Raw genomic sequence first — 27,146 nt, forward strand, 5'->3', positions numbered from 1 at the left:
CATAATGAAGATTTGTTGAAAATGTAATGACAAAAGCTCAAATGGTAAACCAGAAAGCATTTCAAAATGCAAGCGGACAAATTAAAGAAGCACAGAAGCGATGAAATAATAATAATGATAATAAAAAACCGGCCGTCTCATGCTGACGTGCAGCGGATGGGCTGATATGGCCTATTTGTACTTCCTGTAACTTTTGCCCTTTGACATTTTGACCCACTTATGAATTAGTTTTCTACATATTCTCATAATAGTGGGGGGGCCAATGTAGCAGATTGAAATGCCCGGTGAAATTGCTTGTTAATTTTTGGACACTGGTTGGGCTGTCTTTAGGGATGATATAAGTTCTAGAAAAAATATGTCTCCAATTGTTTCAAGTTCTTTATGGCGGCCATTTTGGATTTTCAAAATGGCGGATGTCGAAAACGTAAAATTCCATTATCTTGGCTTCTAAATGACCTAGAGTTTCGATTCTGGTGTCCAGTTGTACATTTTTGGGGATAGAGAATTGAATGAAACCTTCTTTAATAACCTACAAGGGATAAAAATAGGTTTTTATGGCACAGCCGAACCAGTGTCCAAAATCTAACTTAATGCACATCTATCTTAATTGTTATTTGTTATTTGTATGTTCCAGATTCGTGACCCTGAGCTATGATGGAGCCAAAAAGCAAGAAAACCAAGAAAGAAACTGATTTCACACTTTGCATTCAGTGCCAGGATCCCCAAGGTGCACTAGTGACTGAGCCAGCACTGGGCTCATATGCAAAGTTTCTCCAGTTCATCCAGGAGAGGGCACGATATGGTGATGCCGACTTCAAACAGATCAGCGAACGATTAAGCTGTTTCACTGCCACTGACTTGAGGAACAATAAAGCAAAGTGGCACCGGGCATGTTATGGATCTACATGCAACACTGCTCACCTGGAGCGTGCTAGAGTTCGCCACCAGAAAGCCTGCGAACATGGCGACACCCAGCATCTTCATAAGAGGTGTGGACGTCCTTCTTCTGCACCTGCCGCTGCAAGTACCTCAGGTTCTACGCAAGACGAGACTCTTCGCTTCACACGTTCATCATCAACTCCATTCAACAGAGACCTTTGTTTCTTCTGTCAAGAGGTCACTAAGGAAAGTGTACATGTTGTATGCACGTTCAACGCAGGTAAACAGCTGAAGAAAGCTGTTGAAGAAGGCAGCAACCACAAGTGGAAAGTTCAGCTGAGTGCTGCCATCAGTGCACATGATGCTCATGCGATCGACGTCAAGTATCATCTCCCATGCTGGGTGCAGAATGTCCAACGTGCTCCCAAGAGTGGGAAATCAAGTGATGACAAAGAACACATACTGCAAGAAACTAATGTTATCAAAATAGCCGCAGACATTGAGTTTGTCAGCCTTGTTCGCTCTCTACTCCAAGCTGGTGAAATTCTCAACATGTCTGACCTGAAGTCGGTTTACTCCAGGATTCTTGACAATAATGGTGTGCACAATGTCCCATCACCTACTACCCAAGGCATGAAGGAGAAAATCAACTCTCACATTGATGACGTTCACTTCATGAAACCAAAACGTCGAAACGAGTCAGACTGTGTATTCTCCACTGCCGTGCGTGATGCAGCTGTCGAAGATGCAATGACGAAGACAAATGAAAAAAACATCGAACAACTGTTTGAGAGTGCCTCTGTTCTCCGCAGTGCCATTGCTTGTCAGAACAAGCACCCATGGCAATTTGAAGGAGAAATGAACACTGATGATGCTGAAAAGCATGTACCCAAAGTACTCTATGCTTTCCTCCGCTGGCTACTGGAAGGACCAGCCACGAGCATTGAGCCAGAGACTATGCGCTCAGCCACTATTCATCGAGATGTTATAACCATCAGTCAGAACATCATGTACGGCTACAAGTCAAAACGCCAAGTCACGTACAAGCCCAAAGACTCAAGCTCATGGGCATCCTAGAAGATCTACCCAAGAAGTCAACTGGCACTGGTCAGCAGCCAGACGACGACAATCCTGAACATACTCCACCCCCTCCCAAGAAGGTGACTGTCATAGACGGCATGGCATTAGTGCAAGCAATGGGTAAGCCACAATGGGTCAAAACATGTGCCCAGTGGGCTGGCCATTTCAATGCAACACTGGACTGCAAGACCAACGGGTATGATGAAGTCCACCTCGTGTTTGACCGATATGATCTGCCAAATTCACTGAAAGAGGCCACACGGGAGAGGCGCCAAGGTGGCAAGCCGCCCACTGCTTACCACGTTCAAGACAGCACCCCGATTGGGAAACTGACAGCAAAACAGTTCCTGTCGCACACCAACACCAAAGATGAGCTAACTGTCTATCTGGCAAAGAAAGCTCTGTGTCACTTTGAGGGGACTACCAAGGTCTTCATCGTCACTTCAAGGCAGGATGTCTTCTCCAACTGCATGGATGTACAGCATCTCCGTAGCTCCCAGGAGGAGGCTGATACGAGGATCTTTCTTCACAGTCTAGATGCCGTCCGAAGAGGTGCAACACAGCTGTACATTCAGTCACCTGATACTGATGTATTCATCCTAGCACTCCACCGGTACCATGAACTATGCAAAGACACATACTTCATCACGGGTGTGGGGAACAAGAAGAGGCAAATCTCACTGGAACCAATAGTACATGAACTTGGTGTCAGGAAGGCTGCAGCCCTACCAGGATTCCATGCATTCACGGGAGCAGACCAGACTGGTCGGTTTGCCGGCAAGGGAAAGCTCACATGTTGGCAAGCCCTCAATAGGTGCTCTGTTGAGGTGGTATCTGCGTTTCATGACCTTGGGGCCTCTGAGGAGCTGAGAGCTGACACAGAAAGTGACATTGAGGCATTTGTATGCCAGCTGTATGAGCCTCGTACTACAGTTGTGGATGTGGGCAAGCTGAGGTGGAGACTGTTTACCAAGAAACAGCTAGAGGCACAGAAGCTGCCACCAACACGGGGAGCTTTACATGAAGCCATTGCTCGTGCACATTTCCAGGCCATGGTGTGGCATCAGGCTGATGTACCGGACCCCCAGCTTCCACAACCAACAGAACATGGATGGAGAGCAGAAGGAGATCAGCTGGTGCCCATCACAACCAAGGACCCTCCAGCCCCAGCTGCCATCACACATCTAATCAAATGTAACTGCAAGAAGACCCAATGCATGTCTCACTGCTCATGCAGGTCTCAGCATCTCAACTGTTCTGAGATGTGTATGTGTGGGGCAGATGAAGAGGTGTGTGGTAACACGGGTCAGGAGCGCCCCATGGGAATCGATAACACTGATGATGAGGAGGATGGAGATCCTTCAATGTAACAATGAACACTGCCAACTAAAAATATTGCACAAAGACATTATAAGTGTACATTTGAACACTAAAGTCCAGCCTTTATGTGATTTAGAAGTGAAAATGATGGAAAAAAATATATATATGTGTTGGCATAAGTGCGTGAAAATCCAAGATGGCTGCCATAAGAACCCTTTTGATCATATGTAGGTGTATAAATGTGTGTTTATTGGATTAAGTATCCGCAAATATGTACATTTGGACACCAAAATTAACACTCTAGGTCATTTAGAAGCCAAGATAATGACAATTTCGGTTTTCAACAAACGCCATTTTGATAATCCAAAATGGCCGCTATAAAGAACTTGAAAAAAATGGAGACATATTTTTTCTACAACTTCTATCATCCCGAAAGACAACCCAACCAGTGTCCACAAATTAACATTTGAATTCAACGGGAAAACATTGGCCCCCCCACTATAATAAAGTTTTGTGCAAAACCCCATGCACTGTTGTGCGACTGACGGGCTAACAAGGCTGGCAAAAAGTCCAATTGAGGGAGCAGAGCCAGGCATTTTCAAGGTACCTACTAAGATTGACTGGAGCATTTCAAAGGGTAATGTACTCATTAAGGGAATGCACCAAATTATAAGCAATTACAGGAAGATGGTGGGCAAAGGATAAAATAAATACTTTATAGCGATCTGCTTCATGGAGGTAAACGAAGGTCGTGTGTGGAAGTGGAGAGACAGTAATATTTGATTTGCAAGCATCGTTGTCCATTGTTCCAGCACCCCAAACCACCCCTCACCATTCTGCCTTTCCCTTTCCAAATCCCAAAATGCTACTGCTTGATAGGCATTGGAATTTTTTGTGGAGTAACATGTTATTCATTGGTGGCCCACTCGATGGCAGTATAACTTAAATGAGAGATAATTATATTTAAACACGAAGAAGAGAACGATGTGCTCAATGGCTCAGCAACATCTCTCGCATGTTCAAAATGGTGAATGCTGTATGATAGTTCTTATGTTATATCATTAGCTCCCGTTGGACTTAGTCCAAAACGGGGCTTATGGATTGGGTCTCCTCCGTCCGTGCGTCTGCAACCATATCTCAGACATAAATGGACCGATTTTGTTCATACTTGGCAAAAAGTGAATACATGATGGTATACATATGCACACCATTTTGTTTCGCGATGTGATCAAAGATGGCCGACTGGCGGCCATTTTAGTTGTAAAAAAAACCCCCTAAGTTGAGCACGTCCTCAACCATTTCTCGGACATGCTTTTACTGATCTTGTTCAAACTTGGCAAACAGATAATGAATGATGGCTTACATATGCACCTCATTTATTTTCGAGATCAGATCCAAGAGCTCCCTTTATTATATGTTTTATGTGTCCCTTTTTTTTGTGATTAATGTTAGCTCTTACACGAGCCTCGATCTTTTATACAAAAAAATAATAATAAAAAATGGCCAACTGCCGGCATTTTGTTACTTAAGCGTGTCCCCAACCATTTATTGGATATGCATGGTCCAATTTTATTTAAACTTGGCACAAGCACAGTACATGATGGCATATACGTGCACCTCACTTTAATTTGTGATCTGATCAAAGATGGCCGATTGGTGGACTGGCGGCCATTTTAGTTGTAAAAACCCCCAATATTGAACACGTCCTCAACCATTTCTCGGACATGCATTTGCCGATCTTGTTCTAACTGGCGGCCTTTAACACAGTACAGCAAAATTACTAAAACTACGTGGGCTATGACATTTTATGTCATTATCTCCTTGTTTACTCATGCTTTAAATATAATTTTGTTGTAAATATACGTACGGTAGTTGTTTATACAGGTAAGCCTTTGGCCTTGCATTATCAAACCCAAACTGGGTTCCATCATTGCAGAGAGATTTTGAATCGGTTCCTTTCTCTTGCAATAATATGTCCAATCAAATTTTTTTAAACATTAAGCCCACAAAAGATCACTTAATTATTAAAACAATTAAACTTCATAAAAACGATGTCTTGTTAAGTCTGTCTCTGGAATATGCTCCCTCCCCATCCCGTCCTTCTCTTGAAATGGCACCACAGCCGACTCCGCTCGTGAGATGCCGAATCCCTCAATTCTGTGTTTTCTTGCAAATCTTGTGTACCCAACCTCTCACTCTCTGTACCCACTCTTTCCAGTTGTACGCAACTATTCCTGGACTCCGTGTCGTTTTCATTTGGGAAGGTGTAGAAGTTTCTGGCCAATTCTCAACTTTACTCTACAACTGGACTGGACGGCATCAGCTCACGTGTCCTAAAAACCTGAACTGCTGATCTTGCGCTTCCTCTTTCTGTTTTGTTCACCCTATCATTTACCCTAGGTCATCTGCCCTCTGCTTGGAAGTCAGCTAACATCACCACATTACATAAACCAGGTGCAAAAACCGATCCCCTTAACTACAGACCTTTAGCATACTTTGAATCATCAGCAAGGTCATGAAATCCATCATCGCAGTTCAATTCGCATTCAGACCTGGTCAATATACCGTTGACATGCTGCTTCGACTCACCCAACAACAAATGGAGGCCTCAATGTCAGACGTACAATCCGGGCCATCTCTTCAGACGTGTCGAGCTGTCGATACAGTTTGGCATGCCGCCTTGCTCTCCAAACTCTCTGCATATGGTATCCAAGGCCACCTCGACATATGGGTTACTGACTTCCAATGCTCTCATCGCCAATACGTGTCTCAATGTAATCGTCTCATCTCCCCTCCATGTCAAGACTGGAGTGTCAAAGGCAGTGTTCTGGGGCCAATCCTCTTCCAAATCTTCATCAATGATTTTTCTGACTCACTGGAAAATCCTCTTTACATCTGTGCTGATGACTACACCCTCTGCCCCAATCCTTTGGATAGGCAGCATCATATTCCCTCTACAGGTCTTGATAGAATTACAAACTGGTCAAAAACTTGGAATATGTATTTGAATCCTGACAAATGGAACACTCAATCTCTCCGAAAGGACTGTCTGGCGAACCCTCCTCTTGACTTTCTTTGCATTCTTCTTGATGAAGTTCAGTTGCTCAAACCTTTGGCCTTCACTATCAGCCATGATGATTCTTTGGCAAACCATACTTCTGAATTGGATTACAAAGCCAGTCACTGACTAAGCATCCTCCGTCATGCAAAGCCGTTCCTTGGTACACCTGAACTATTAGCCATCTAGGAGGCCTTCATCCGCAACTTGATTAGGTACTGCGCTCCCCTCTGGGCTGGCGTCCCTGCCTCATATCTTGCTCAGGTTCATGCCATGGAAACCAGGGCCTTCAAGATCATTGAAATCCCCCGTGATGAATTTGAGTGTATGGGCCTATTACTTTCACATCGCAGACAACTTGGTGGTCTCTGTCTTATACTACCCCCTTTTCTGATCTTGCACCATCTGCTCTCCATGCTCTCTCCCATCCTACCCCAAGGTTTTTTTCAGCATTGCGCACAAGGTCTTCCAGCTTCCCCCTTCTGGTGAATCTCCAAAAGTCCAGAATCACTGCTTACTCGTTCCTCTTTTCCCGTCTGTGGAACCAACTTCCATATATTCTCCTTCTTCAAGACAGCTGTTCACGACCATCTTGGATCACCTCCCCACCCGTCATTCCAAAAACATTATATTTTCCACTTCTGTTAACCCTCTGCAAGCCTACCTCTTTCCAAGTTTCCAGTTCCTCCTGAGAGTTTGCAGCTATAGACATCTTGTTCACCCCATGTGTCCCTTGTTCCTCCCCCTATTCTTCCCCATGTCCCATATTTCTCCAAGTCTCCCTTTATTTTTTTCTCTTAACCATATGCTGTTGGTGTGTTTCCCCTTTCTTTTACTGTTCCTTTTGTTATATGGTGTTTTGATGCATTCTATCCTCCAGCTCTTCCATGAGCCTCAACTTTGTCTACAAAATAGGTCCAACTAATTCAGTTTAAAACAGTAGCTGCAGGCAAACATATTGTGATGGTAGTAGTAAGGGCATTTTATGAGATATTTCACAAATCTGTTAACTAAATTGTTACCAAAACATTTCTTCACCAATATGTTTGTAAAGGTGTGTAATAACATGTGTTAAAATGTTGAAGTTCAACTCCCGTGGGAAACCCAGAAAAAAAGCTGTTGAATTCGGGTACCGAAACATTATTTTCGAGAATTTTTATTTTTTTAAATCGGCCCTTAAGTAACTTATGAGGGGTCAAATAAGGGTTTTTCATGATTCTGAGTTGATTGTTAACATTTATATTTTCACTTTTACATTTACACACAAAGTAGCTTTTATTTCACATACATATATAATACTCAAGAGTTATTTCTCATTCACAATGTCAGAAGTTTCAACAGTCATTGTCTATGTCTTCTTCAGACTCAACAACATCATGACTGCAGTTTCTGCATGTAATGCCATTACAGACTCCACAGGCCGAGATGCACGTGACCCCATTCTTCTTGCAGCTGCATCGCCGGTTGCTGCAATCTCCATGACAATTACAGCTCGTGAACTGCAATAGCTCCTCAGGAGCCGTGGGGTCCAGTGTTGGAACTGGCTCATACCCATGCACACCTATTGTCCATCCATAGTCACTGGGGTTCAGAGACATGCTCTGTAGAAGGATCCAGTCCCGGGTCTGCAGGTAGGCACGGAGTGAATGTTGTGCAGCTGCACCCTCTGTTGGAGGTAGAGTCTCTGGTTTGATCACTCCTGCCACTGCCTTCCTTGAGAACATGTTGTACCGAATTTCACCCAATGTAGTATCTCGTCCATGGTAAATGTACTTGAAAATCGCAGTACCAGCCTGAATCACTGTTTCCTTGGTGGCTTCTGTGTCAAGGAAGATGTCGATGTACTCAGCCGCGTCCCCTTCGCAAAACCTAAAAAAAAGCACCAGGTCTATGTCAAGTAAAGTATAATGTAAAACAGAAATAAAATTATTATTATTTTTAACATTTATACTATGATGACAATGATTATAATTATTATTATTATTAGTATTAGTATTATTTGCCGACGTAATAGTAGTATTATCATTATTACCTGGCAAATAGAGTTGTTTTCCCATGACCAGCGATTGCAGAAACCGTATCACACCCCGTGAAGGCGTGACAGAAGAGCAGGTAGCTCTTCTGTGTTTCGGAGAGAGATTCTTTGATCTTTCGGACGTCATAAGAGGCGTTTTTTTTTTTTTTTTTTTTTTTTTTTTTTTTGGATACAAGATCGAGGCTCGTGAAAGAGCGAACATTAATCACACAGAAAGACAAACCGACACATAAAACATATAACATCGGGAGCGGTAGACAAGATGGGGAGAGAGGGGGAAGGACACAAACACAACATTTGAGAGCAGGGACCGAGAGACATGGAGACATCGAGAGATCTGAGAGAGGGCGAGGGCTTTGGGGGGGGGGGGGCATGGGAAGGGGGCGGTGGGAGAGGTATAAAACATATGGACACTGCCAGGACTTCCAGGAAAGAAGTTGGAATTTCAAACAAGGTGGATCTGGGGTGAATTAGCGGGGGTAGAAAAGATCAAGGTTTTGGATGGGGGAAGATAAGAGATGGTGGTGAACAGCTGTTTTAAAGACCGGGAGGGAGGAGTGGGATTGAAGGGAGTGAGGGAGTTTGTTCCAGAGGCGGGAGAAAAGAGGAATGAAAGAGTGAAGGTGAGCAGAGAGCCGAGATTTCGGCAGTTTAACCATCATAGGGTTGCTGGCAGATCTTGTGCGACCTGTAGGAATATTTGGGGGACAGAGCACAGAGAGAGCTGGGGGTGCAAGGCTGGAGAGGAGTCGGTAGAAGACAGAAAGACCACCTACCTGCCTGCGGTGAGTGAGTGAAAGGCCCTCAGAGATAGCTTCATCGCGGGAGATTCCAATAATTCTGAAAGCTTTGGTTTCAACAGCGTGAAGCCGAGCTAGGTGTGAGGCAGGAGCACCGGCCTGGCCCGGGTTTGATGTGGTTAAGAAGAGTGGATGGTGGCTGTCTGAGCTATGGTGCACCAGCATTACCAGCACGTCTGCATCTTCTGCCCGCACCTGAAAATATAACAACATGTACAAAGCATAATGAACCGTTCAAGAACAGATTTAACTTTTCAACAGTGTGAATTCTCTTATTTTTAAATTACCCCATCTCCCCCCGGGCTCCATCCAATAGTTATACTAACTGAAGACACAAATGGTACTGACCTCAACAGAGCCATCTGAAGCAGCAGCCAATGCCTCTCTCACAATTGAAGTGTCAGCATCATTGTCACACTGCTCCACAGTGATGTGATGTTTTCGGAAGGTTGAAGAGAGAAGGTGGATGAGCTCACTCTTGTTATGAGTGTTGTCCAGAAACTTTGCTCTTGGGGTCCAGTTGGACATATCCGGTCGAATCTGGAGATTACAGCAGGAATTCTTGGTACGCCAGATGTGGTCGTGATCTTTTGGTGATCTGCTGTAGCCATCAAAGACCACAATGATCTTCTGGGAGCAGCGGCCCAGATACTGCACGTAGCTCAGGTAACTGTTGGTGATCTCCTGCCAGGTCTGACGTTGTTCCCACTTCACCATGTAGACAAGCCATCCGCCATCAATTACGAGGGTGCAGCAGGGTTGGTTAGTCAAGTCAAGTGGATCAGTTAACGCCTTCAGGCTTGTATTTGAAAAGTCTGCCTTGTTTGCCTTGTTCATCTTCTGATCTTTGTTGCTGAACAGGGACAATGGGAAGGGAGTCAGCTTATACTGTAAGCTTGTCTCAACTGTCATATCCCGCTGGGCGAAAATGATCAGTCGGTTGAACAACTTTAGTGAGTCAAGGTGAATCTTTTTCTCGTTGACCAAGGGAAATTTTCTTAGTGATGACAGGGCTTTTATCTTTGACTTGACATCCATGGTCGACGTCACTGACTGTCCACCCAGCTTGATCTGCATCTCCATCCCAACTTCAGCTGCTCTCTCAGCATTGACTGCATCATCTCCAGTGCTAGTGAATCCTGTTGAGAAAGACACGAGCAACTCCTTGTCTCTATCGTTGTCGAATGGCTTGATCTCCTCAAACCATTTTAGGACAAGTTCAACTGCCTCTGCATCTCGCTTCATCTGTGTCTTGGCAAGGTCTCTGTGGACTGGAACATGTTTACTGACGTCCTCCTCCATCCGCCGGTTGACATCAGACAGGTGACTGAGGGTGAGCACCCAGCATTTGTGGCCAGAAAAACTGTTTCTCATTCTTCCTCTGCTCAGTCCACCTTGTGACTTGGCTGCCTTCATTAATGTCTGCTCAATGCAAATGTCACACCATGTGCCGGACCACTCATGACTTGAGTAACGGACAACGTGGTTCCCGTGGGCAGTGAGACGTTCTAAGGTGTCTTTGTAAGCAGGCAAAGTTTCTAGTTCCTTCATGAGTTGACAGTACAGCCGTGCGCCCTTGGCATACTGATGATGGCCTGCAGCGGCAAAGATGTGAAGCATCTTGGTAACAATGCAGGACAGATGCCCATTGTGGTCTGCAAGTCGCTCGGTTCTGATAAAGACCTTGATCACATCTACCATGTGGTGGTACTCCACCCAGAGTGCAGGTGTTCTTCCTCCTTTTGCGAGTCGTTTGAAGGTTTCTTCAAACCTTTGCTCAAACACTGGCACTACTGGGTCTGAGTGTCTAGCTCCCATCTTCCCATCAGCCACCTTCTCCATGAAGGTCTTCATGTCACCACGCTCCTCCTCAGTGAAGGCAAGTTTCATGATGTGTTGATAGATGGCTGCATCGATGAGGAGGTGAACACGGATTGCCTTGTCAAAACATCCTCCATCCATGATGTGGTTGGCTGTCGTACTTCCAGGATAGATCAACTGGATCACATCTAGTAGTCCAGAATCTTCCATGATGTTACCCATTGATCCAAGATAAGACTTCAGCAGGTGAAAACCACCCAACCTTGGAATGACGGGTAGATTTGCCTGCTTTATTATATTCACAGCCTTCAGCCAAATCGGAAGATCAAAGGTCACTATAGCGACCCCAGCGCGCCGTATGCACTCTTTCAGAGTGGTGAAGATGGTGTTGAGGTCATTAGGGTCTCCTTCAATAACTGGGAGGAACTCGATCTGTGTGCTCTGCTTTGCATCATTAGCATGGATTCTCTTCATCCAGCCATTCCAGTTGGAGTGTGGGAACTCAGGATCGTTGGCTTTGATCACCCACCCTGCTGCCCAGAGTGTGTCACCTGGAGTGAGGAGTGGCTGATCATGAGCCAGGGAGGAGGAAAGCTCAGCGAGGGGGAGAAACATGATCGCGTTCGTTCCTATCTGTTTCCTGTTCGTAAATGGAATAATCTTTACTTCAGTTCCTCTCAGGATCTTAGCTTTGTCGAGTGCCTTCAACTTCACCCGGGGGAAAGCTGCTGTTGTCTGTGGATCTGGCAAAGGTGGTGCCGGAGAGGTGACTTTGATCCAACCCATTGAGTGAAAGGGAGTATTTCCGTGAATAGAGACAATGTTTAAATCTATATTGTCTCCAACAAACTGAGTGACTGCATTGTTTGTTTCCCCAACCTCCATAAAGACCACCTGATCATTACTTGACAATTCACTTTCACTGGCTGGCACTTTGGCTGTCATCACTGATTGATCCTCAAGCGCAGCATCAACCGCAACCTCATCATTGATCTGTTCATCGGTTTCCTCCACAATGGTGTCAAGAGTACCAGAAGTATCTGGAACATCATCTCCACTCCTACTATTAAGGAAGCAGTATTTGTAGTTTTGTGTCTCCGTGTAAGACTCAGTGTATCCCAGCCGGTGGAACTTGTTGAGCATCCATTTTGACCCAAATCTATGATCAAGTTGTATGGCAAGCCCCATTTGGTGTGGCAATACTCCAGACCGAGGTCGACAGGCCTTAATAAAATTCTGCCCCCAAACGGCAACTCTTTCGTCTGTCTTGACAATCGGTCTCAAGAATATCTGAAGGCTTGCAGGAACAAGTGTCAGCTGACTATCGATGTCAGTCATACTGTGTGTGGTGGGTAGGGTGCATCAAACGCCCTTAGGTTCTTGGATTTTAATGTCTATTCTCTCAAATGTTACACTTGTTGGTAGAAGTATGTATGCAAAAAATAAATGAAATCAGAGGTGGTCCTGGGTGGCCACCGGCCACTTTTATATATTTAGGGCCATTTTCGGGGCCGCACTATGTAAAAATGTTTGATTTTGTTATTTTACACCCAAACCTAGTCATGTTTGGTATCAAATTGAAGGTCTTGATGAGAGGAATACAAATATAACAATTTTATGCAAAAAACGATGGTTTGATAATTAGTTTGTATTTTTACATGAATGAAATCGGAGGTCTAATCGTGGGTCCCATACTAGTAGTCTAATAATATCCTTTATTTTCTTTCAGATGGCAGATAAGAAGACCAGATTAGCAAGTGCCATTTTTGGTCTTGGCAATGCTTTTACAGAAGCAGATGGTACATTGACAGGAGTCCGCCTCCCAACTTGCCGGCAGGTTCTTCGATGCGTGATGTGGTACATCCAGAAAGAAATATGTGAAGGCAAACAAACTCAGCCACTGAAATGGAAATCTGCCAGCATCGTCCTTATCCAGCTGAAAAAATTCTACACTAAAGCAAATATTCCTATGCTTTCAGACCATCAATGCTGCAAACTAATACTTGACCTTCTTAATGACAATAACAAATTGCGTCAAATACCTGTTTCTCGCCGAGAATCTCCAAGCACTTTGGCTAAGTTGCAAACCATGAATGAACGTCTTGATAAGACCTTTGGTGTATGGACAAAAGATGCAATGACAAACATTAAGAATGAGGAAGATAGAGTATTTTTAGAGTCAATGAAATCTGACAGAGTAGCCTCATTTGGTGGTGTTGACAAGAAGAAAGTTGATAAAGATCATAGAAAAGAAAAACGCCTCTTAGCGGAAGCTTCAAGACGAGAACGTCATGAATCATCCAGTGTACAAGAGATGACAATTAGTTCTGTATGCTCTGATGATAGTGACTCTGCAGATAGCTTGGAAGAAACTGAAGAAGAGGCGATTCCAGAGTTTCAAAGGAAGCGTAGTCACCACAGATCAACATATGCAGGTACATCTGCCTTTATTCCTCATGATATTCTGAAAAGACATTCAGTTGTGTCTGTTGCTACTCGACTAAACATAACTCCTGTTCAACCGGTTGCGCTCACCAAAGCTGTAATTCAAGAGGCAGGAGGTGATCCACGTCGTGTGGCCAAGTCATACTCAACTGCTGATAAGGCTCGACGATCAATAACAAGTGCTATCGCCAAAGATATTCAAGAAAATTGGATCGCCCCAACAGCTGCAACACTTCACTGGGATGGCAAGCAGATACCAACGCTCACAAACAAGAATGTCAAGGAAGAAAGATTGCCAGTGTTGGTTGGGAATGCCACTGATGTAAAGCTACTGGGGGTGGCTAGATATCCTCCTGGAAGTGATAGGTCATCAGGTGACATCATTGCCGAGCACACTTACACGTATCTACATTCATGGAAGTGCAAACAATCAGTTGTCAACTTATGTTTTGACACAACAGCATCAAACACTGGACACTTTACAGCTGCCTGTGTTACCATTCAATCAAAACTGGACCGTGCTCTTCTGTGGTGTGCATGTCGCCATCATGTTGGAGAGGTAATCCTGGATCATGTGTTTGACGTTCTCAAAATTGAGGCATCAAAGTCTCCAGAAGTATCTTTGTTCCAAAAATTCCAGAAGAATTGGGAACGCATATCGCATGCAAAGAATGAAAGTTTAACCAAAATTGACATTTCCATGTACAATGACTATGCACAACAGCTGCTTTTATCCTGCAAAAACAAGGTTTTAAGCACAATCCGCACAAGCGCTTCATACTGTAAGTGTAGGGAAGACTACAAGGAAATGGCACAACTCTGCCAGGTAGTCCTCGATGATGATGTCACAAAACAAGGAACACTCCACAGACCAGGGGCCATGCATAAAGCAAGGTGGATGTCAAAGATTCTTTATTCCATCAAAATATGCCTACTTGAAGAGCAAATTTCTCTACTACCTCGAGGAACTGTAACAACACAACATCAACAGAAAAAACTGAAGGAGTTTGTTGTTTTTGTTGTTTATATTTATTGTGATTGGTGGCTCATATGTCAGTCTGCTTCAAATGCCCCATGGTTTGATTTGTGCTTTTACAAGACTCTGCTCAACTATAAAGCTGTCAACTCAACCATTTCAGTCAGCGCTGTGAAAGCCTTTGATAGACATTTGTGGTATTTAACCCCAGAACTGGTTGTTTTGGCACTGTTCAGCAATGCAATTCCTCAAAAGGATCGTCGTGCCCTTGCAGATGTGTTACTGGCCATACAACCAGATGAAATGCCAAGCACTCCAAAACACCGCTACGGTTCTGGATATGGCAAACCGTCATTTCCAAAAATTACAGAAGCGACAACCCTGGCTGATCTTGTGAACGAGGACTCGTGGTTTACAGTAAACCTTCTTCACCTAGATATGACCTTCCTAACAGAGGATGTTGACACTTGGCAGAACAATGAGCACTTCAAGGCAGCCAAGTCCATTGTGGATGGGCTTAATGTTGTGAATGACCCTGCGGAGAGAGCAGTAAAGCTCGCAACTGATTTTGTCTCAACTGCAAGAAGAGAAGACCACTTCCAAAATCTTCTTCAAGTGGTTGAATGTGACCGCAAAGCGAGGCCAAATTTGCGGAAACGAGCAAAGTTGGAGTAGTGACATTGGCGTTGTGCTTAATACATTTTCAAACTTTTAATCAATGAAAGTACAATACTACAACACTGTACTACAACTTTGTAATATGAAGAACGATTTTGGTTAATTTTACATTGACATGTAAGGTTGTTTTAACTGTTTGATATTAGGCATTTAGTAAAAGTAGGACTTTACTTTTGTATATAGGTATAATGGTTAATTTTACATTATCTTGCAGTTAATTTTACATTATCTTGTAAAGTAGTTTAGCTGTGGCCCTAAATGGCCCTAAATATATAAAAGTGGCCGGTGGCCACCCAGGACCACCTCTGATTTCATCTATTTTTTGCATACATACTTCTACCAACAAGTGTAACATTTGAGGGAATAGACATTAAAATACAACAACTTTTTGAAAATCATGGGGCGTTTGATGCACCCTAGTGGTGGGGTATGACTTTGGACCTAAATCAATCAAGGCAATATCATTGGATATGAACTTGAGTGCCGTCTTTATGATCTGAGTCTTCTCATCTCCATGGTCAAGATTATCATGATGCTCTCGCAGAATATTGTCGGTGCCATCTTTGAGACAGAGTACATCTGCCCTTCTTTCCTGTGTTGTGAAATACAAGGTGTCTTCGTATTTCTCTAGAAGTTTTATCTTTAGCCAATGCTTTGAATAAGAAAGGCTCTTCTCTGGTGACTGATCAAACTCCTGCAGCTTTTCATGGACTTGGTCCATGTTCATTACCCCATGCTCTAATTCTGAGTCTAACCATTCGCAGAATTCAATAAAAACTGCTTCTCGCTCCTCATCAATACTCCTCTGTCCTCTCTTCCTTTTTCCTTCCTCATCAGTCTTGGACAAACTGTCACCTCTCGCAAACATAAGTTTGCATCGCAAATGGCACAGTGTTTCTTCTGCTACCAAGTCGTTGATCCCTTCCAGGCGTCCAGTGACTTCAGTGCCCCAGTCATCCCCGCGACTCCGTGCTGTCTTCAGCAAGCTTGCCTTTAGTGTATCTGCAGTCAAATTATCTGGCACTCTGTATTTCTTTCTAGCTTGTGCTGGATTATTTTTGTAGAGCTGGGCTGGTTGGTTGCAAAGAATGCATACATCCTTATACAGGAGGTCAACTGACTGTGATCTTCTAGAACTGCAGCCAGTTGATGAACTGAACTCACAAGTAGTGCGTCTTCTCTTCAACTTTGATGACTCTTTCTCTGCCTTTGATGCTTGAGCTGACTTCTTGGTGGTTGCAACAAAGTTGTTGTACAGATCATTTTTACACTTCTGGTGGTACCTCAGTTTTCCTTCCTTTTGAGCCTCCTTCATACGTTCCACAACAGTAACATTTTCGACAGTTTCTGCTTGTTTCAATAAAGTTGAGTATCCCTTTGGAGTTGCCTGTATGAGCCTTTCAGCTGGTGTATCCGAGCGTGCACAGATGAAGCAATTGAGCACAGGTGGAGTAACGTCTTCATCCATATTGCTAGACTCCATGTCCTGCAAAGTAGAAAATGAGATATATTTAGAAATTATTTTTCCACAAAGGAGTGTCTGTGGTGAAATATAAATGTTAACAATCAACTCAGAATCATGAAAAACCCTTATTTGACCCCTCATAAGTTACTTAAGGGCCGATTAAAAAAAATAAAAATTCTCGAAAATAATTTTTCGGTACCCGAATTCAACAGCTTTTTTTCTGGGTTTCCCACGGGAGTTGACCTTCAACATTTTAACACATGTTATTACACACCTTTACAAACATATTGGTGAAGAAATTTTTTGGTAACAATTTAGTTAACAGATTTTCATATGTTTCCCTTACTATAGAGGGTTTTCAACGACTGTTGCGGCTGCCGGGCAGAGATGGGACGAGAGGTCTCCGAGTCCACCCATTAAGTTGTGCATGAATCGGCGTCTCAGACACACAACTCCGATGCAGAACTGAAACAAGTTAATGTAACATGGTCCACACACCCAGGGATCCTAGACAGCTTAAATATATTGTTGCGGTTTTGAAATAAAGGTTAATTCCCCCTCTTAGTTAGTTACACCACAACATGAAGCCTCGCGATAGTTCAGTTATTTCTTAGTAAATGTAAGCATCATCCTTTCCTGTGTTTCGTTTTGCGTTGAGTAGGCCAGTGAGATTAGGTGTCCTTTTGGCGCTTTGCTTTGATGCTTTTGGTTTGGCGCTGAAATACCACGCAGCAGGCCTGAACAAGTCGACCGAGGCCGAAGGGAGGTGGGGCAGGAGGAGTGGCCAGTAAGCAACGAGCCGCCAATCATGGCTCGAGGGGAGTGGCTTACCACTGCGGCAGAGGCGGGATTTGGAACATTCGAGTGAGACTCTGGGGCGGGGCCATATAACCCTTCTCCGAGCCCCCCGCCGACCTCAGTTGAGATGAGTTGAGCACGGACGGCAATTGAGATGAGTTGAGAGGCAGATGAGTTTGGATGAGGAGTGAGCGCACGAGATCGCACGAGAACGGATGGCACGAGAACGCAAAAGGCAGACGAGAACGTGAGTGGAGTTGCAAAGCGAATTGAATTGCCATTGTACACGAACTTGCCCCGTGCCCTGTTCCCCGCGCTCTGCACAGTATTAATCAGGCGTTCGAGAGGACGACCCACGCCAGGCCACAGACGCGCGATTTTCCTCCTGCCTGCCTTCGCCTGGATACGTGCCATGACCGCCAGAGGGCTACACCATGAGTGAGCTGTCCCAGAGCGACTGAAGCAGGCGCGGTGGCGCGCGAACTTCTCTTCCTCCATCTCCCCGTATATGTGAGTGGGCCCATTGTCTGGGGATAAGTAAGACTGACGAAGCTCTGCTCTGTGTCGCTTTCCTTTCATTTGGATCATTGTAAATAATAATAAATTCTGTTCTTCCTTCTGATTTGATCGTCCTGTCTCTTCCATCATTGGCTTCGCATAGTACGAATAAAACCGCTCTAATCGGGTTCCAATAGAAAAGTAACAGCACGAGTCACGTGATATGCATTTTGCTCGGGCATACTCGATTAAGCGTGGCTCATGCGAGGCTCGATCCCCGCTTTCGTTGCAGCGTGGGTACCAAAGGTACGTGCGAATTTGTCCCGAAACCCTTTTTCACGTTTGCCCGGAAGTGGCGATTCGGTCTCGCGGTTTCGAAGACCCAAGGAGAAAAAGGGGCTTAATCTCCCCCTTTGTAATGGGAACGGGCTTCGGGGCATCCGCAACAATATAATACCTTATTCCATTTAGTAAGGGAAACATATGAAAATCTGTTAACTAAATTGTTACCAAAAAATTTCTTCACCAATATGTTTGTAAAGGTGTGTAATAACATGTGTTAAAATGTTGAACGTCAACTCCCGTGGGAAACCCAGAAAAAAAGCTGTTGAATTCGGGTACCGAAAAATTATTTCGAGAATTTTTATTTTTTTTAATCGGCCCTTAAGTAACTTATGAGGGGTCAAATAAGGGTTTTTCATGATTCTGAGTTGATTGTAAACATTTATATTTCACCACAGACACTCCTTTGTGGAAAAATAATTTCTAAATATATCTCATTTTCTACTTTGCAGGACATGGAGTCTAGCAATATGGATGAAGACGTTACTCCACCTGTGCTCGATTGCTTCATCTGTGCACGCTCGGATACACCAGCTGAAAGGCTCATACAGGCAACTCCAAAGGGATACTCAACTTTATTGAAACAAGCAGAAACTGTCGAAAATGTTACTGTTGTGGAACGTATGAAGGAGGCTCAAAAGGAAGGAAAACTGAGGTACCACCAGAAGTGTAAAAATGATCTGTACAACAACTTTGTTGCAACCACCAAGAAGTCAGCTCAAGCATCAAAGGCAGAGAAAGAGTCATCAAAGTTGAAGAGAAGACGCACTACTTGTGAGTTCAGTTCATCAACTGGCTGCAGTTCTAGAAGATCACAGTCAGTTGACCTCCTGTATAAGGATGTATGCATTCTTTGCAACCAACCAGCCCAGCTCTACAAAAATAATCCAGCACAAGCTAGAAAGAAATACAGAGTGCCAGATAATTTGACTGCAGATACACTGAAGGCAAGCTTGCTGAAGACAGCACGGAGTCGCGGGGATGACTGGGGCACTGAAGTCACTGGACGCCTGGAAGGGATCAACGACTTGGTAGCAGAAGAAACACTGTACCATTTGCGATGCAAACTTATGTTTGCGAGAGGTGACAGTTTGTCCAAGACTGATGAGGAAGGAAAAAGGAAGAGAGGACAGAGGAGTATTGATGAGGAGCGAGAGGCAGTTTTTATTGAATTCTGCGAATGGTTAGACTCAGAATTAGAGCATGGGGTAATGAACATGGACCAAGTCCATGAAAAGCTGCAGGAGTTTGATCAGACACCAGAGAAGAGCCTTTCTTATTCAAAGCATTGGCTAAAGATAAAACTTCTAGAGAAATACGAAGACACCTTGTATTTCACAACACAGGAAAGAAGGGCAGATGTACTCTGTCTCAAAGATGGCACCGACAATATTCTGCGAGAGCATCATGCTAATCTTGACCATGGAGATGAGAAGACTCAGATCATAAAGACGGCACTCAAGTTCATATCCAATGATATTGCCTTGATTGATTTAGGTCCAAAGTCATACCCCACCACACACAGTATGACTGACATCGATAGTCAGCTGACACTTGTTCCTGCAAGCCTTCAGATGTTCTTGAGACCGATTGTCAAGACAGACGAAAGAGTTGCCGTTTGGGGGCAGAATTTTATTAAGGCCTGTCGACCTCGGTCTGGAGTATTGCCACACCAAATGGGGCTTGCCATACAACTTGATCATAGATTTGGGTCAAAATGGATGCTCAACAAGTTCCACCGGCTGGGATACACTGAGTCTTACACGGAGACACAAAACTACAAATACTGCTTCCTTAATAGTAGGAGTGGAGATGATGTTCCAGATACTTCTGGTACTCTTGACACCATTGTGGAGGAAACCGATGAACAGATCAATGATGAGGTTGCGGTTGATGCTGCGCTTGAGGATCAATCAGTGATGACAGCCAAAGTGCCAGCCAGTGAAAGTGAATTGTCAAGTAATGATCAGGTGGTCTTTATGGAGGTTGGGGAAACAAACAATGCAGTCACTCAGTTTGTTGGAGACAATATAGATTTATTAAACATTGTCTCTATTCACGGAAACACTCCCTTTCACTCAATGGGTTGGATCGAAGTCACCTCTCCGGCACCACCTTTGCCAGATCCACAGACAACAGCAGCTTTCCCCCGGGTGAAGTTGAAGGCACTCGACAAAGCTAAGATCCTGAGAGGAACTGAAGTAAAGATTATTCCATAATGACACCAACATGTTCTCAAGGAAGGCAGCGGCAGGAGTGATCAAACCAGAGACTCTACCTCCAACAGAGGGTGCAGCTGCACAACATTCACTCCGTGCCTACCTGCAGACCCGGGACTGGATCCTTCTACAGAGCATGTCTCTGAACCCCAGTGACTATGGATGGACAATAGGTGTGCATGGGTATGAGCCAGTTCCAACACTGGACCCCACGGCTCCTGAGGAGCTATTGCAGTTCACGAGCTGTAATTGTCATGGAGATTGCAGCAACCGGCGATGCAGCTGCAAGAAGAATGGGGTCACGTGCATCTCGGCCTGTGGAGTCTGTAATGGCATTACATGCAGAAACTGCAGTCATGATGTTGTTGAGTCTGAAGAAGACATAGACAATGACTGTTGAAACTTCTGACATTGTGAATGAGAAATAACTCTTGAGTATTATATATGTATGTGAAATAAAAGCTACTTTGTGTGTAAATGTAAAAGTGAAAATATAAATGTTAACAATCAACTCAGAATCATGAAAAACCCTTATTTGACCCCTCATAAGTTACTTAAGGGCCGATTTAAAAAAAAAAAAATTCTCGAAAATAATGTTTCGGTACCCGAATTCAACAGCTTTTTTTCTGGGTTTCCCACGGGAGTTGAACTTCAACATTTTAACACATGTTATTACACACCTTTACAAACATATTGGTGAAGAAATTTTTTGGTAACAATTTAGTTAACAGATTTGTGAAATATCTCATAAAATGCCCTTACTAATTCATTCGGGGGAGGGGAAGAGACGGACATAGAGAGGAAGAAATCCTGCTCCCCGGGCAATGCCTGTGTGCACAGGACGAGTTCCAGCTTGGTTCACCTCATGGCACTCCATGCGTCTCTCCAACCTTGCATGCCGCATACTGCCAAGCCTCACATATCCGGGCAGGAACCAAGTGGAACTCCCAAGCCAGAGAAGATTCACAGACATACGGGAGGGATCACCTGGAGGATGAACGCACGCATTGCAATTTGCGGGGAGTTTTGTGTCCCGTTGGGCTTGTTAGATTCCCCACGAAGTGTGTTCATTGGCTTACTTGGCCACTAAGTGCCCTTCACTGGCTTGTGCTAATTGGTGGAGCAAACTAGGGAAGTTCCACATTACGCACAGTTCATGGTCCTTGTTTGTGGCGGATGTCCATATATGGGCCTATTTCGGCCCTGTCTCGAGTCTTTTGGTTAAACCCATCGTTGCACTCGGGAACCACACTTAGTAGTTCTAACTCAGAAAAAGCAACAGAAGGACACATTATGGAAAAACTCAAGGATGAAGATTTATCAGTTTCTGAAAGGGGAAAGGCAGGGCTTAGAAACACACTTAGGTGGGACGACTACATTTCTCTAAACACTTGGCTCAACACCTTTTATTTAAGTGCATTACGCGTATTCTAACATGCACTATTAAATAACTTTTCATATATCCCCATTACCCCCAATGTAGGCTAACCCCCGCTCTAGCAGGGAAAATGGCCTTAAAATGCCTAACAATAACAATCGTAATCGTAACAATATCACACAGATGCGTAACAATATCAATCCACATTCAAAATTAAGGCCAAACATATTGTTGCAGTTTTTCGAAGCCCGTTCCCGTTACAAAGGGGAGATTAAGCCCCTTTTTCTCCTTGGGTCTTCGAAACCGCGAGACCGAGTCGCCACTTCCGGGCAAACGTGGGAAAGGGTTTCGGGACAATTTCACACGTACCTTGAGTACCCACGCTGCAGCGGAAGCGGGGATCGAGTCTCGCATGAACCACGCGTAATTGAGTACACCCGAGCGGAATGCGTACCAATTGACTCGTGCTGTTACCTTTCTATAGAACCCGATTAGAGCGATCTAATTCGTACCATGCTAAGACAATGATGGAAAACACAAGACGGTCGAATCAGAAGGAATAACAGGGTTTATTTACACTAGTTACAATGATTGGAAGAAGGAAGGGACACAGGGCAGAACTTAAACAGTCTTATACTTAAGCCCAGACAATGGGCCCACTTACACACACAGGGAGATGGAGGAAGAGGAGTTCGCGCGCAAAGCGCACCTGCTTCGTTCGCTCCGGGAACAGCTCACCCGGTCGTGGCCCTCTGGTGGTCACAGCACGTATCCCGACGAAGGCAGGCAGGAGGAAATATCCTCGTGGCGCGTATCAGACAAAGGCAGGCAGGAGGAAAATCGCGTGTCGGTGGCCCGGCGCGGGTTGTCTTTACAGCGCGATTAATACTGCGCAGAGCGCGGGGAGCAGGGCAGGTTAGTGTACAACGGGGTTATTCAGTTCATACGATATGACTCAAACGACGCAATCTCAACTCGTCTGTACTCCAGACCTCCACTGAACTCGTCTTTGATCTCACCTGAACTGAGGTGGGGGGCAACTGGGCACAGGGTTAAATGGCCCCGCCCTAGCCCGACTCGAATGTTCCAAACCCCGCCTTTTGCCTCAGTGGTAAGTCACTCCCCTCGAGCCCTGATTGGCGGCTCGTGCTTACCAATGGCTCCTCCTCCGCCTTCCTTCGGCCTTGGTCGACTTGTTTAGGCCTGCCTCGTGGTATTTCGGCGACAAAAACCAAACCAAAGCGCCATAAGGACACCTAATTTTCATTATCCTACTCAATGCAAAACTAACACAGGAAAGGTCTACGCTTACATTTACTAAGAAATAACTGAGCTTAAGCGAGGCTACATGTTGTAGTGTAAATAACTAAGAGGGGAAATTAACCTTTATTATAAAACCACAAAACCGCAACACTACACCCCTCAACCATCAGACTCGTCCCCGAGTCGAAACCACCAATGGAACGACCGGTTAGAGAATGACATGCAAAATTAACCTTACTCTTACATGTGACACATAGGTGTGGTTCCCCCGAGCATTTACTCTCACCCGTGAGTGCGACAGTTTTAAAACACTGGATATGTCCCTCCTAATGCGTTGAGCAGCTTCATAACAGATTCACGCCCACAACTACCCGAGTATTTCCGGAATTTTCAAACTAAACACATAGCCGGTGGGCAGCATTCTTATATTTACAAGCACAGAACTTAACTTTATTTATAATGCTATGACCCAGGACCTGTCCTTTTTGGAAGAGAAGATTGGAGGGAAGATAAAACACAGCAAAAACACACTCAAAATCATGACACTTGTTGCTTGCTTCTTGCATCTTGCTTCTTCTGTGTGCATATATCAAACCGGCTAACCCCCGGACCGGCATACAGGCCATTTTAATCTTCAGGGCTATCTAAACTTACACATCTTCTTATGCCTAGCACACCATCATAAAAATGTACAAAAATGCTTTTATATTGCCAGCAGGGCCAATCTCATGTGGTCCGACTGCGTGGCATTAATGCCACTCAAACAAGTGGTCTGAAGGTGCAAGATGGTTTTGCAGAAAAATGCTGCACAGCAGAGGTGTAAGGCCACAAGGCTTGTGGTCCATAAGTGTGATAAGGTGCAGCAAAGGGTTTGTGACAGCAAAGTGCTACACAGGTGTAACAAATGTGCAGCAAAAGGATATGGCAGCAAGGTGCTGCACATGTCAGCTGCACAGATGTAGCAAGGTGCAGAAGGGATGCTGCACAGGTCGATGGTGCTGCACAATTCACCCTCCAAAATGGTCCTGGGGTGGGGGGGGAGAGATAAGGCACAACAAGCAAAGCGGAAAGCACACAGAAACACAAGGTAATGCGGTGCGAGGGGCACGGAAGAGCGAGCAGAGCAGGCTTGTCCCCATCCATCCGTACCCCCCACCGTCGGCTACACTACCCTAGCCCCCCTTGTATTCACAATGCGTCTCTACGTCTTGTCTCCCATATCACCCTCTATTCCAAATTCGTCTCCCAATCCCTCCCAGGAAGGAAGGGATGGAACAAACACAATGTCACTTTTACGTCATGATGCGTCTTTACCATCCAAACAGCTTACAGAGCATTGGTGTGGAGCTCCGTCCTCCTCGCTGATTGGCTGTGGATGATGCGAAGGGATTTCTCATCCTAACTACACTTCTGACATTTACTCATTTACACTACCCGGGGTCATACCCTGCCAATCGGCCATCTTTAAACTATGTGGTTCTAAGAACCCGAATTCCCATTGCCCACAATGCGGTGCCCTTGAAATTTGGGTCTCACTCCAAACGAATTTTCACTCTGTGCCCTTGCACAATTTCGGGGCTGGGTCATTTGGCTCCACTAGCAGGTCCAACTACCTGCGCACCTCCGCCACTGAAGCCGCCACCCGAGCTTACCTGCTCCTGCGACTACCTAAATGGGGAAGGCCCCTCCTGGCACTTTACCCCCTGATGCCCACCTTGGCATTGGGCAACCCGGGTCCTTCCCTTGGATCCTCGGACCCCACACAACACTACAACTAACCGGCTCCCAGAGCCTACCTGCGGCCTCACCTGGACGACAAACTACTAGTGGCAGAGTGCCCAAATAACCATACGCACCAATTAAGGCATACGCCCAGCCATGTCACTGACTCATGCACCCAACAAAACACTTCGTTTCCACTACTCGCACCACAGGCGTCAATATCCATACAATTTTGCCTATGCCCTCTAACTGGCTTTACACTACCCACCCCGGGCATCTGTGAATGGGTTCCACCTCCCCCCATTCACTCCTTCGCACCATGCATTCCACACCAAGCATTCCACAGTACTTACTTCCACACACCAAATATCTCGCACACCTTTTGTGCTCACACACCTCAAACACAATTCCTCTTATTTTCACACAATTCCTCACACACACAGCATCATCTAGCTGACTACTTCCCCTACATCTCGTGCTTTCCCGTCGTCCCTTTACACTATGCACTCCCTTTTCTTTAACAACCACCTAAACTCTCTACGTCCTCTCTATAGTTCAGGTGTCACTACTTAAATCTCGTCCCTAGGGTCTTATAGATCCCTACCATTATCCTAGCCCTCCCTCGGCTAGCTTCGGTGCCCCATGGAGGTAACCATTGCTGGCACCCCCATGTGCCTATCACTGCCATCCCCCTAAACTAATGCTCATGGGCCCACTTTGTGAGGAATGGTCGTGCTACCATTCCTCCACATGGGCTACACTACTCTCATCAGTCCACTACACTCGAGCCTCTCCATGTGGATGTTCGTTGTCACCGCTCGACCTCGAAGGGCCGAGCGATCCATTCGGGTGGTTGGTCTCCTGTATGGGATGGCTGTCCGGCATTTTCGATCCAAGGTGGGAGGTATTGATAGGCCGAGGTGCAGGGCTCCATCCCTGCGTGGGGCCTCACGGTCCCATGCACGATGACCCAACCGGCCACGGTTGGAGCACCTCACCCGACAGGGTGCGCGGCTCCGAAATCTCCTACCTCCCCTTGAACCTCGCCGATTGCCTTTGCCACCACGGCACGGCACCAACCATACAGTGCGGGGGCTGGTACGAATCGTGCACGCCGGTCCTTAAGAGACCGACGCAGCATGGATTCCCTCCGGTCCCTGCAGCACACAACTCACCGGGGATCACGTCTGCTACCCGTCCCGCTAGGCACTACCCGGTCGGTGTCGATGCTTGAGCCACGTCCTCACCACTCGCGATCCACTCCGCACTCGCACACCCAGGTGCCCCCGTGCCTTCCACACACTCCGTTACTGCACACTCTCCTTCCACATTCTCTGGTGTGCATTCTCCCTCACACTCCGTACTTGTACCTGCACACCTAGGCGCACTCATGCCTTTCACACACTTCAGGACACACTTTTCTTGCACACAGTCTGGTGTGCATTCTTCCTCGTACTCGTACACTCTGGTGCATACCACCCAGGCGCACTCGCACCTTTCAGGCACCCCATCATCGCATACCTTGGCACACACTTTTCTCACTCACGCTTCGGCACACTCTCTCGTAATTCGTACCACACTCTCTCGTACACCGCACAATGGACCTTCCGTGAACGCCCAGGTCTCATCTCTCTCCCAAGCGCGCCAAAAACCCGTTCACGCCAAACACATTCGTGCCATATTTTCCACTCACCCCCGGGTCCTCCTTCCCCGGCAGCACCTGCAAACTTTTTATTGGGTTAGCAAGCCCGGCATCACGGTGCAAATACAGACTTTGCGCGGATTCCATTACTTTCTCCCATGATTTATTTTCTGGTTCTTCTGTCTCTCCTCCCCCAATTGTTTCTTTTTTCCCCGACGACTGCCGGCGCCCATGAAATTTCTTTGTCCAATTTGGCGACCGTCGGCTCTGCTACACCCCGCGTCGTGATTTCCATAGCCCCGGTCAACTTGGCTGTGCCTCACTCAAGCTCGCTCCCCACGCATTCCTTACACTGCTTCACCCCGTTGCGTACCACTGCAACCTCCTCGCTCAACCCGCGCCTAATGTCCTCCCCCGCCTTTTTCATGTCCCTCTTTGACTCTGCCATCATTTTTTCCAATTCCCGGGTGGATTTGTCCCCCATTTCTTTCAACTCCGGGTGGATTTGTCCCCCATTTTATTTATGTTATCATTTACTTTCTCGAAGCTCGCCGCGAGTTGAATCATAAAAAGACCCCAGTCCCTTGGCGCCGCGGGCGCGGCTCTCGCCGGCGCGTGCGAGGCTCCGCCATTTTCGTTACCAGCTACCGCACCCTCTTCGGCTTCCTCCACTACCAACTGTCTCTCCTGGTCCTGGGTCATCAATTCTACCTCTTATTCTACCTCC

The 27,146-nt window shown here is 45.6% G+C and overlaps 2 protein-coding genes across 2 annotated transcripts in view; one reads left to right on the forward strand and one right to left on the reverse strand.

Moving 5' to 3' along the window:
* Positions 1–790: 790 nt before the first annotated feature.
* LOC144890862 (uncharacterized) overlaps positions 791–27,146 on the forward strand; it is an 812,162-nt gene continuing 785,806 nt past the window's right edge. Inside the window, exon 1 of the mRNA XM_078772762.1 lies at positions 791–3,248. Coding sequence (XP_078628888.1) covers positions 1,944–3,248 — 1,305 coding nt within the window. The 5' untranslated portion in view covers positions 791–1,943. The remainder of the gene's footprint in view (positions 3,249–27,146) is intronic.
* LOC144890977 (uncharacterized) lies at positions 7,493–17,853 on the reverse strand. The gene is made up of 7 exons (XM_078772869.1): positions 17,767–17,853; positions 17,473–17,673; positions 16,924–17,022; positions 9,521–10,792; positions 9,243–9,367; positions 8,370–8,555; positions 7,493–8,206 (listed from the first exon to the last, which is right to left on the reverse strand). Exons 1-7 carry the CDS (start codon positions 17,851–17,853, stop codon positions 7,672–7,674), a joined length of 2,505 nt encoding a protein of 834 aa, XP_078628995.1. The 3' UTR covers positions 7,493–7,671.

Source organism: Myxine glutinosa, chromosome 2 (genome assembly GCF_964187855.1).
Source record: "Myxine glutinosa chromosome 2, kmMyxGlut1.1, whole genome shotgun sequence".
NCBI classification, from domain to species: domain Eukaryota; kingdom Metazoa; phylum Chordata; class Myxini; order Myxiniformes; family Myxinidae; genus Myxine; species Myxine glutinosa.